Below are 12500 nucleotides of genomic sequence, written 5' to 3'. Positions count from 1 at the left end.
AAACATGCTAACAAGGTTCACAATGCTAAACATGCTAACAAGGTTCACAATGCTAAACATGCTAACAAGGCTCACAATGCTAAACATGCTAACAAGGCTCACAATGCTAAACATGCTAACAAGGCTCACAATGCTAAACATGCTAACCCTGTTAACCCCCTCTGATTCTGTTCCTTTACCTGGTCAGGTGTCCAGGTGCGCACACAGATCCTGAGGGATCTGCTCCAGACTTCAGGATTGACCCTCCAGGACAGTGATCCAGTGTGTGTGTGTGTGTGCGGACAGACGTGGACTCTCAGGTGGATCAGAACTCTGCAGGTGGATCAGGACTCTCAGGTGGATCAGGACTCTGCAGGTGGATCAGGACTCTGCAGGTGTGAATGATGCTGAGCAGCAGACTGCCTGGACATTAACACAGGGAGGTCATGTGACCTGCAGCAGAGGTCCAGCCGGGTGAGGGTTCTGGATGGACTCTGAAGGGGATCAGTCCTCTGGTATGATGATGATGACGATGAAGAGGATGATGATGGTGATGAAGAGGATGATGTAAACAGTGATGATGATGATGATGGTGTTGATGATGATGAAGATGATGAAGATGTAAACAGTGAAGATGAAGATGATGAAGGTGATGATGATGAAGGTGGTGATGATGAAGGTGATGATGATGATGATGTAAACAGTGAAGATGAAGATGATGAAGGTGATGATGATGATGATGATGATGATGAAGGTGATGATGATGATGATGATGATGATGAAGGTGATGATGATGATGATGATGTAAACAGTGAAGATGAAGATGATGAAGGTGATGATGATGATGATGATGATGATGATGATGAAGGTGATGATGATGACGACGAAGGTGTTGACTGTGATCACCTGCTCAGTGATCGTTTGCTTTGGTCTGGATCTTCATTAAACGTGTTCTTCTTTAAACTGGGCGTGGTGTTGTTTGTTTGGAGTCAAAGGAAGACCTGAAGACCTGCTGCAGGTCCAGTCCTCAGGTGGGTCCAGTCCTGAGGTGGATTCAGTTCTCAGGTGGGTCCAGTCCTCAGGTGGGTCCAATCCTCAGGTGGATTCAGTTCTCAGGTGTGTCGAATCCTCAGGTAGGTCCAGTCCTCAGTTGGGTCCAATCCTCAGGTGGGTCCAGTCCTCAGGTGGGTCCAATCCTTAGGTGGGTCCAGTCCTCAGGTGGGTCCAATCCTCAGGTGGGTCCAGTCCTCACGTGGGTCCAATCCTCAGGTGGATTCAGTTCTCAGGTGGACTCAGTCCTCAGGTGGGTCCAGTACAATGTTTTATTTTAAATGTATTATAAATAAAGTGGTCGACTCACTCACATATGTTGTCTGAAGGACGGGATGAGGACACATTCAGGATGTTCTTTATATTAAATGTTCTTTATATTAAATGTTCTTTATAGTGAATGTTCTTTATATTGAATGTTCTTTATATTAAATGTTCTTTATATTAAATGTTTTATATTAAATGTTCTTTATATTAAATGTTCTTTATATTAAATGTTCTTTATATTGAATGTTCTTTATATTAAATGTTCTTTATATTGAATGTTTTATATTAAATGTTCTTTATATTGAATGTTTTATATTAAATGTTCTTTATATTAAATGTTCTTTATATTGAATGTTCTTTATATTAAATGTTCTTTATATTAAATGTTCTTTATATTGAATGTTTTATATTAAATGTTCTTTATATTAAATGTTCTTTATATTGAATGTTTTATATTAAATGTTCTTTATATTAAATGTTCTTTATATTGAGTGTTTTATATTAAATGTTCTTTATATTAAATGTTCTTTATATTGAATGTTCTTTATATTAAATGTTCTTTATATTGAATTTTTTTATATTAAATGTTCTTTATATTGAATGTTTTATATTAAATGTTCTTTATATTGAATGTTTTATATTAAATGTTCTTTATATTGAATGTTTTATATTAAATGTTCTTTATATTAAATGTTCTTTATATTAAATGTTCTTTATATTGAATGTTTTATATTAAATGTTCTTTATATTGAATGTTCTTTATATTAAATGTTCTTTATATTGAATGTTCTTTATATTAAATGTTCTTTATATTGGATGTTTTATATTAAATGATCTTTATATTAAATGTTCTTTATATTAAATTTTCTTTATATTGAATGTTCTTTATATTAAATGTTCTTTATATTGAATGTTTTTTATTAAATGTTCTTTATATTAAATGTTCTTTATATTGAATGTTCTTTATATTAAATGTTCTTTATATTAAATGTTTTATATTAAATGTTCTTTATATTGAATGTTCTTTATATTAAATGTTCTTTATATTGAATGTTTTATATTAAATGTTTTATATTAAATGTTCTTTATATTAAATGTTCTTTATATTGATTTTTTTTATATTAAATGTTCTTTATATTGAATGTTTTATATTAAATGTTCTTTATATTGAATGTTTTATATTAAATGTTCTTTATATTAAATGTTCTTTATATTGAATGTTTTATATTAAATGTTCTTTATATTGAATGTTTTATATTAAATGTTCTTTATATTAAATGTTCTTTATATTGAATGTTTTATATTATAGGGTGTTCCTGACTCACACAGGTGAACATGTGGTCTGAGTCTGAAGGACGGTCCGGACGAGGACAGGTTCAGGGAACAGCAGCCTTTAATCCTCTCAGAACAACAATCATCATAAATAATCAACAACACAGAAACATGTACGGAGGCTGCAGAGGGACACACCGATGACATCATGACCTCTGCAGGGCCAGGACCAGGTCTAAGGAGGGAGAACAGAGAACCAGGGACAGGGTCTGATCCATCAGCAGAGCTGAGTGCTGAATCAGTGAGAGCTGGTTCTGATAGAGACGAGTCTGACCCCCCAGGGATCCCAGTCTGTGGTCTATGTGGAGCTGCAGACCGGCAGCCTGATGACTGATCAGTGAGTCTCTGCAGCCTCCTCAGCAGGTCCGAGAGACCTTCAGGAACCCTCTGAGCTGCAGTCAGCATCACCAAGGACACGCCTGCTCCTCAGAGGCTGAACCCTGACCCCCCAAACCCCACAGTGCCCCCCACAGGACAACACATGCTAACAGCTGTAAAAATGCTAACAACTGCTAACAGCTGCTAAAAGATGCATACATGCTAAAATGCTAACATGTGCTAACAGGTTAACAACTTTTATCATGCTAACAGCTGCTAGCAGGAAAACAAATGCTAACATGCTAGCAGGAAAACAGATGCTAACATGCTAACAGCTGCTAGCAGGTTAATCTTTAAACAGGATGTGAGAGTAAGACTGTAATGAAGTCTTCCACCTGTAGGGGGCGCTGATGGATACCAGACCGTGTCTAAGGTTCTGTTTGTGTGTCTACAGCATCACTTCCTGCTTGTCAGGCTCTCTCATTGGTTCCAGTCGTCCAATCAGACGGTCCAGTGGATTCTGATCAGAGTGACTTCCTGTTTGTGGCTTTAATCAAGTAGAAAATCAACGTTAGCACGAATCCATCCACACACCCACTGTTAGCATGAAGCTAGCAGCTAGCCTCCACAGGCTAGCTCTAAAGTTTTTACCCATAATCCCACAGGCCCGGTGTGCAGGTCTGAGCCCGTCATCGTACCAATAAAGCCCGGGGAACGCCAGCAGAGGGCGCTGCCTCCCCGCCTGCAGCGTCAGTAAAGCATCAGGTCCTGGTCTCTGATTGGACGGCTTAAGTGGGCTGCAGTGGGATGCACCCCACCCCTACGCCCCCCTCGTGGCTGACCATGGGGGCTCTAAAGGTCCAGCGGTTGGTGTCCGGGTTGTACATCTCCACCGAGCCGAGGTTGGACTGTCCGTCGTACCCGCCCACCGCGTACAGACGGCCCGACGTGGACACCAGGGACACTCTGCTGCGCCGCGTGTTCATGGCCACCAGGAGGCTCCACTGACCCGACGCCGAGCTGAAGACCTCGGCCCCGCTCAGGAACCCCGAACCATCGTACCCCCCCGCCACGTACATGTGACTGCCCAGAGCCGCCGCGCCGTGACGGCAACGCTTGTTCATCATCGCTGCTGCGGGGTGCCAGCGGTTCGTGTGATGGTTGTAGGACTCCACCTGCAGGACGGGAGGGGGACTGCAGTTAGACCGACCCACTAAAGAAGTCTACACCCTGACCAAAAAGTCTACACCCTGACCAACAAGTCTACACCCTGATCAAAAGTCTAGAGCCTGACCAACAGGTCTAGACCCCGACCAACAAGTCTACACCCTGACTAACAAGTCTACACCCTGATCAAAAGTCTAGAGCCTGACCAACAGGTCTAGACCCTGACCAACAAGTCTACACCCTGATCAAAAGTCTAGACCCTGACCAACAAGTCTAGACCCTGACCAACAAGTCTAGACCCTGATCAACAAGTCTACACCCTGATCAACACGTCTAAACCCTGATCAACAAGTCTAGACCCTGATCAACAATTCTACACCCTGACCAACAAGTCTAGACCGTGACCAACAAATCTAGACTCCGATCAACAAGTCACTGACCCTGAATCCACCTCACAGATTCTGAATCCATCTCACAGACCCTGAATCCACCTAACAGACCCTGAATCCACCTCACAGATTCTGAATCCACCTCACTGACCCTGAATCCACCTCACAGATTCTGAATCCATCTCACAGACCCTGAATCCACCTCACAGATTCTGAATCCACCTCACAGACCCTGAATCCACCTCACAGACCCTGAATCCACCTCACAGACCCTGAATCCACCTCACAGACCCTGAATCCACCTCACAGACCCTGAATCCACCTACACTGACCCTGAATCCACCTCACAGACCCTGAACCCACCTCACAGACCCTGAATCCACCTCACTGACCCTGAATCCACCTAACAGACCCTGAATGCACCTATCCCTGAATCCACCTCAATGACCCTGAATCCACCTCCCCCTGTATCCACCTCACAGACCCTGAATCCACCCTACCCTGAATCCACCTCACAGACCCTGAATCCACCTCACAGACCCAGAAACCGTCACACTGACCGTGTTGAAGATCTGTAAACCGTCATGGCCGCCGGAGACGAAGACCCGTCCGTCGAACACCGTCACCCCGGCCGCACTTCGACTGGCGCTCATCTCCGTCAGCACCGCCCACCTGCACACAGAGACACTAATGTCTACCTGCAGGCCGAGAGCTGTCGACCAATCAGAGGCTGAGCTGAGACTCACCTGTCCGTCTCCGGAGAGTAACACTCCACCGAGTTCAGAGAAGACTTCCCATCGTAGCCGCCGCACACGTAGATGTGTCCATCAATCACAACCGTTCCCATGGCGCTGAGGACCGCCAAGAGGGAGATTAGACCGCCATCCATCAGGTATTCATACATGTCTTGATGATGCGTTTGATTACCTGCGCTGGCTGTTCATGCTCGACACATGTGTCCAGCTGTCTGTCTCGGGGTTGTAAACCTCCACCGTGCTGAGCCGTGATTGGCCGTCATATCCACCAATAGCGTACAGCAGCCCATTCACAACAGCCACGCCCACTCTGCTGCGAGCCGTCCTCATTGGTTGGCAGCGCTCCCAGAAGTTACCGATTGGATCCAACACCTCCACGACGTTTAGGGAGTCACCTGGAGAGAGAAGGTCAGATATCAGCAGTGACATCATCACGCGTGCTGTGATTGGTCGAGTTATCAGCAGTGACATCGTCACGCCTGCTGTGATTGGTCGAGTTATAAGTTCCACTAACGTCCACCATGAGGCGCTATGACCAAATTGAATCCCCTCCTTAAGCTCCGCCTCCTGTCAGCACTGACACACAGGTCTCTGCAGACAGGGGGGGCGTACCTGAGCTGTTGAGTCCTCCCACTGCGTAGATGAGTCCTGTGATGGAGGTGCAGCACCTCTGTCTGGTCTTGTAGGCGGGCAGGTGAGGGCGCCGCTCCGGCATCAGGTGGAAGTCTTTGGCTTCATCCACCAGGTCTCTGAAACACACAAGAGTCCTTCACGCACCAAGACCGCCTCAGGTGTAGAACCAAGTCCATCCACCTTCTACCTGTGAAGAATGACTCACCTGCACTTATGGCAGCAGCGTACCAGGTCCTCCTGCTGGACCCGGTCTGACAGGAACTGAGGCCGGCACAGAGGAAGTCTGATCTTTGACAGCAGCTCTGGCAGGATGGACTCCCTCCCCACCCGGTCCTGGTTCACCCAGGACAGCACCGCCTCGAACACCTGCACAGGTACGTCTTGTTGAACAGGTGCTAACATGCTAACAGGTATGTGGGGCTCACCTGCTCAGGTGCTAACATGCTAACAGGTGTGTGGGGCTCACCTGCTCAGGTGCTAACATGCTAACAGGTGTGTGGGGCTCACCTGCTCCTCGGCCCGGATGTTCAGCTCGTCGCAGCCCGTCAGCTCCAGGACCTCGTCCGGTCTCAGGTTCAGGAACTCTTCGGACTCACAGACCTCCACAAAGTGCTGATGGAGGAAGCTGCTCGCTGAGTCGTAGAGAGTCGTACACATCATGGTCTCTGCAAACTGACGCACACCCAGACAGTTCTTCGGATGTAACCTGAACACACACACACACACACACACACACACACACACACACACACACACACACAGGATGATATCAAACAGAAGTTGTGACGCTCGAGTTTGGACTATGAGTGTCTAATGAGGTAGGACTGGAGTGAGTGTGTGTGTGCGTCTATGTGTGTGTGTGTGTGTGTGTGTGTGTGTGTGTGTGTGTGTGTGTGTGTACCTCTCCTGCAGGAAGGAGCAGCAGGCGTCCTTCACGTTCTGCAGCTGCAGGAAGCTTGATCCGATGAGCAGCGACTGAACGTTCTGCTGGTCGATGGCGACGTGTCCGCTGTACGCAAAGTTAATGAGCGCCTCCAGAGCGCTAAAGAGACACACGGGTTAGCATGGGTTAGCATGCTGCTCAGCTAACAGGTACACCTGACAGGTAAAGGACTGTGCTCACCTGGGGTCCATGCCCTGCATCAGGATCTCGTCCTGTTTACACTCCACCATGTCGTTAGTGAACATGGCGTGGAAGTACGGGATGGACGCCGCCAGGACGATACGGTGGGCGCTGAACTTATGATCCCCGACCTGCAGAGAGAACACAACAATCCAAGTAGAGCCAACACCTTTCAAACTTCACTTCACATCACGAGTCAGAAACGACCCGGTCTGCAGAAACCGTAGACCAGGTTGTGTTCCATTTCTCCTCTGATCACAGGAGACCAGCTGAGCAGGATCCACTGTGTCCCCTATACGTGATTTAAAACTCATATAACCCACTAACACTGAAACGGCCTTTCAAACAAAGAGACAGATTCACATTTCACAGTTATTGACTTTATAAAATCTTTACAGAGACATCATTAGTTTAACTTTATCAGACATGCTGCTGAGCCTGGGAGCTCCCTGACCTGGGTAAGAGTTTAAAACAAAGAGAGTTTATATTATTCAACATGTTTCAAACAACATTTCACCTTTAACTGAGAATTAATATCAACTCCAAATATCAGTTATCAGCCCTACTAACAATCCTTCACACACACACACACAGTCTCACACACACACACACACACACACACACACACACACACACACAGTCACTCACACACAGTCTCACACACACACACACACACACACACACAGTCACTCACACACAGTCTCACACACACACACACACACACACACACACACACACACACACACACAGTCTCACACACACACACAGTCTCACACACACACACACACACACACACACACACACACACACACACACACAGTCTCACACACACACAGTCTCACACACACACAGTCTCTCTCACACACACACACACACACACACACACACACACAGTCTCACACACACACAGTCTCACACACACACAGTCTCACACACACACACACACACACACACACACAGTCTCACACACACACACAGTCTCACACACACACACACACACACACACAGTCTCACACACACACAGTCTCACACACACACAGTCTCTCTCACACACACACACACACACACACAGTCTCACACACACACACACACACAGTCTCACACACACACACACAGTCACACACAGTCACTCACACACACACACAGTCACTGACACACACAATCATACACACACACATACACACAGTCACAGTCACACACACACACAAACAGTCACACACACACACACACAAACAGTCACAGTCACACACACACACATACATACACACAGTCTCTCACACACACTCACACAGTCACACTCACACAGTCACACACACACACACACACTCACACAGTCTCTCACAGTCACTCATATACACGCACACACACACAGTCTCACACACACACAGTCACAGTCACACACACACACACACACAGTCACACTCACACACACAGTCACACTCACACACAGTCACACACAGTCACTCACACACACACAGACACACACACACAGTCACACACACAGTCACACACACACACAGAGTCACACACACAGTCACACTCACACACACACCTGTCTCATGTCATTCTGAACACCTGTCCGTACTCTGATCACCATGACAACACGACAGCCAATCAGCAGCCGGCTGCCTTGCTGCTCGGCTCTCAGGTGTTTCAGGTGTTTCAGGTTAGCTTGGTTAGCTTTCATAAAGTGCTGCTGCTAACCGGCAGTGACGTCATTCACCTGTGTCACCTGGCTGTGAGCTCTCAGGTAGCCTGTTAGCATGTTGTTAGCATGTTAGCATACACACACTAAACCTCTGCTAGCTTCCCACGGGCTGCTCAGAAGCTAGCAGGCTAACTAGCCACGAGGGACGTCGGTCTTACCTTGAGCGTGACGTCACAGAGTTTCCCCTGACGTCGGATCTCCTCCATGACGACATAACCTCGAGCCGGCAGGTCGGTCACTGAGAAATGAACCAGGTCCTCGAGCTCTTCGCAGAGAACGTCTCCCATCGTCAGCAGGCGGAGCGCGGACTGATCCTGCGAGCCGCCGTACTCAAGCTGCCCGCGTCACCACGCACTTCCGGGCTGGCCTTCAGAATAAGAGCTGGCAGGCAGGCTGTGCTGTTCAGCTGCTTTTAACCATAAAGCACTTCCGCTCGATGTTTATTCTTCAAAATAAAAGCTCTAAAACATTCTGTTTCCTTAAATCACATTAATTTATGATTTTATAACTAACACAAAACCACAGAGCCAACATCTTCAACACTTCTTTAGAAGAGTTTTAGTCCTGAAACTTTAATATTAACATGACTCTGATGGAGGTCTGAGGATTTAACATTTCAGGGAGGGTGCTGACCTTCAAAATAAGAGGAACCAGGGTCTCCTCCAGGGACTCTGAGCTCAGAGGAACCAGGGTCTCCTCTAAGGACTCTGAGCTCAGAGGAACCAGGGTCTCCTCCAGGGACTCTGAGCTCAGAGGAACCAGGGTCTCCTCCAGGGACTCTGAGCTCAGAGGAACCAGGGTCTCCTCCAGGGACTCTGAGCTCAGAGGAACCAGGGTCTCCTCTAAGGACTCTGAGCTCAGAGGAACCAGGGTCTCCTCTAAGGACTCTCAGCTCAGAGGAACCAGGGTCTCCTCCAGGGACTCTGAGCTCAGAGGAACGGGGGTCTCATGTGGGTGAGTATCTCAGGTGTATGTTTGTGTGCTCTCATCATAAACTCATGCTGTAGTTTCAGAGCAGGGTGGGGTTACCTGAGATCAGGTGAGTCATGTGACCTCGTTGTCTCTGTGAACAGTTTCAATAAAGTTTTGTTGAGACGTGTTCACTGACAGAGTCTTTATTAAAACGTTGACATGATGAACACACGAACACGTTATCATAAGAATACACCACACTCTGTTAGCACTGCTAACGCTAACTCATACATTAGCACTCCTCCTCAGCACGGTTACCATGGTGACGGTGTGATGGAGGCAGAACGTTCTCTTTGAGGGTCTCCCAGAACATCCACACCTTCGAAGAACAACATGCAGTATGACCCGTGTTCCTCAGCAGGAGAACTCTGAGTCTACACCGAGGACAGAACCCTGTAATCACTAAGAGCCTCTAAAGAACTGGTCTCTCTAGAAAAACCCTCCAGAACCCGATGACCGGGTTCTTTAGTTTAGAGTGGGTTCTAAGGTATGATGACGTTCATGATCTCTTTAGAACCCTGCTTTGGAGAAAATGAACCTTTATCTCAGACGGTTCTCTATGAGGTCCACGATCAGTGCTGGTTCTGTGAATGATCTAGAACCCTGCCCTGAAGTTAAAGGTTCATCCTCAGGAGACCTGAGGAGTTCTCAACACACTACTGTTGAAGAACCTGGTGGCAGGGTTCTTTGGTTTGGGTTCTATTATCTGATGGACATTCATTAGAACCTCACTGTGAAGTGAAGGGTTCAGATCGGATCAGTGAGATCCACTTCCAGAGCTGGCTTCAGCAGGAAGTGGTTTTAATACAGACTTCAGAACATTTGATGGAGAACATCTAGAAGTATATGCCTTTAGTATATGATCTAGAACCCTGCAAAGTTCTGCTGTGGAACACAACGAGCGAATGTTTTTGGACTTCTAATGAAGGGAACACGCAAGACCTGTGTTTGTGTGAGCCGGGGGACTCGGTTCTAAAAGTAGTGTTTGAGTTCTACAAAGTTCTCAGCCCAGGGAACCTTTGGGAACCCAGTGAGAAAGGTCTAGAGAACTCTGTTCTTCAGCTTTGAGTCATCCTCATGAGGAACTACATGTCAGCATTTGAATGTTCAGGAACCCACGTTGGAGCAGTCCAGCTCCACCTTCTTCATAAAGTGATGGTTCAATCAGATCTGAGGGAACCTGAGGGTTCTGGGGCGGGGAGGCAGACTGAAAAGCATTTCACAGAAACCTTTACCACTCCAGCAGGGTTCTGCACATGAGCAGGAGGGTCGGTCAGGTTTAGGGTTGGGGGACCTGCAGGGTTTGGTGTTGGTGCAGAGAGCAGGTTCTAGCAGCAGATAGCTGTGAAGCTGAAGTCCAGATAGAGCGGAACTTAAATAAGCATGTCAGTGTTTGGGGTTCTGCTGTGTTTGGGGGTTCTGCGGTCCATCAGAGGGGTCTAGAAGGGCATTCCTCCAGAGATCTGGCGAGCCACCTGCTCATCCGGACTCTCCTCCTTCTCCTTCTCCTTCCTCTCCTGGTTCCAGTCCTTCAGACCCTCGGGCAGAGACGTGTCCTCGTCCACGCTGCCGGTTCCTTCCACAAACTCCTCGTACGTGGACTTCTCTGCAAACGGGCGTTTACCAAGAAGCTCCACCATGTCGCTTTTATCCAGAACCTCCTTCTCCAGCAGCCGCAGCGCCACCTGCAGGACGACACAGGGACACAGAACAGGGTCAGAACACTGCATGAAGCCGGTCTGTGCTGTGAACCATCTAGAACCCAAGCTTTAAGGACTGAGAGGTGTTCTCTGAAACAGAACTCAGACAGGGGGTCCTGAGAGTCAGAGCTGGTTCTGCTTTCTAAAGAAACCCTAACCCTGCTGTCAGGAGAAGGGTTTCCAGGTCCAGCTGGGTGTCTGGGTTCTGCCTGATTTTCCTTGTTTCTCTCAAATGTATCTAGAACCCTTTCTATGTGGACCTGGAGAACTCCCTCATCTCTGTCATCCAGCTCTAGATGGAACCCTGTAAAGAATCTTTGAGTGGATCTGGAACAGAACGGTACCTTCTCCACCTCGGCCTTCTTCTGGCTCAGCAGCTGGTGGGTTCTCTGGTAGGCCTCGCTGATCAGAGCTCGGACCTCGGTGTCGATGAGTCTAGCCGTGGCCTCGCTGTACGGTTTCTCCAGAACCATCTCGCCCTGCCGGGGCAGGTCGAAGGACACCTGACCCACCTTAGCATTCATCCCGAACTGAACGATCTGCAGCAGAACAGAAGAACATGGAACACGCATGAATCAGCTGACGGACTCTGGAGGAACCTGGAGAGAACTCTGGGAGGGGGTCTGCATCCTGTGGTTCATGTGTCAGAGGTCTGGGGGGGCGGACTTTGTGTCTGACAGACTCACCTGTGCGTAGGCACTCTGGGTCACCTTCCTCAAGTCGTCCTGAGCTCCGGTGGTGATCCGTCCAAAGAAGATCTCCTCTGAGACCCGTCCCCCCAGAGTCATGCACATGCGGTCCAGAAGCTGCTCCTTGGTGTACAGGTACTGCTCTTTGGGGAGGTACTGAGCGTACCCCAGACCCTTCCCCCTGGGGATGATGGACACCTGCACAGGTGAAAAACACGCTCTGTCACGTCACAGCACAACGAGACCTCACTAATGATGATGTTTAACATGGGGTTTCCATGGCAACATGCAGTAACCATGAGGGGGCGGACCTTAAGCAGCGGGTCGGCGTGCTCCAGGAACCATCCAGCGATGGCGTGACCGGCCTCGTGATACGCCACCGTCTTCTTCTCCTCCGGCTGCAGCACCTGAGTCTTCT

At 47.8% G+C, this 12500-nt stretch overlaps 3 protein-coding genes across 5 annotated transcripts in view; 1 reads left to right on the top strand and 2 right to left on the bottom strand.

Annotated features, from left to right (window-relative positions):
• Positions 1-590, top strand: part of bfsp2 (beaded filament structural protein 2, phakinin) — a 3833-nt gene extending 3243 nt beyond the window's left edge. The window contains exon 7 of the mRNA XM_034678565.1: positions 188-590. Within this exon, the coding sequence (XP_034534456.1) occupies positions 188-257 (70 nt within the window). The 3' untranslated portion in view covers positions 258-590. The remainder of the gene's footprint in view (positions 1-187) is intronic.
• Positions 591-2671: 2081 nt separating this feature from the next.
• Positions 2672-9105, bottom strand: klhl18 (kelch-like family member 18). Its single transcript, XM_034678555.1, has 10 exons — positions 8880-9105; positions 7014-7144; positions 6792-6932; positions 6398-6596; positions 6096-6256; positions 5870-6006; positions 5430-5652; positions 5249-5353; positions 5063-5174; positions 2672-4121 (listed from the first exon to the last, which is right to left on the bottom strand). The coding sequence occupies exons 1-10, from the start codon at positions 9006-9008 to the stop codon at positions 3735-3737; spliced, it is 1725 nt and encodes a 574-aa protein (XP_034534446.1). The 5' UTR covers positions 9009-9105; the 3' UTR covers positions 2672-3734.
• A 715-nt stretch (positions 9106-9820) lies between these two features.
• Positions 9821-12500, bottom strand: part of afg3l2 (AFG3-like AAA ATPase 2) — an 8966-nt gene continuing 6286 nt past the window's right edge. For all 3 annotated transcript variants that reach the window (XM_034678552.1, XM_034678551.1, XM_034678553.1), the window contains exons 14-17: positions 12394-12500; positions 12080-12280; positions 11738-11932; positions 9821-11378 (exon numbers count right to left, since the gene is read on the bottom strand). The exon at positions 12394-12500 is cut by the window's right edge and continues 9 nt beyond it. In XM_034678552.1, the coding sequence (XP_034534443.1) occupies positions 11133-11378; positions 11738-11932; positions 12080-12280; positions 12394-12500 (749 nt within the window). In that variant the 3' untranslated portion in view covers positions 9821-11132. The remainder of the gene's footprint in view (positions 11379-11737; positions 11933-12079; positions 12281-12393) is intronic.

This window comes from Notolabrus celidotus, unplaced genomic scaffold, assembly GCF_009762535.1.
Source record: "Notolabrus celidotus isolate fNotCel1 unplaced genomic scaffold, fNotCel1.pri scaffold_172_arrow_ctg1, whole genome shotgun sequence".
Taxonomy (NCBI): domain Eukaryota; kingdom Metazoa; phylum Chordata; class Actinopteri; order Labriformes; family Labridae; genus Notolabrus; species Notolabrus celidotus.
Note: the sequence above shows the minus strand (reverse complement) of the source record. Positions and strands in the feature narration are given on the sequence as shown.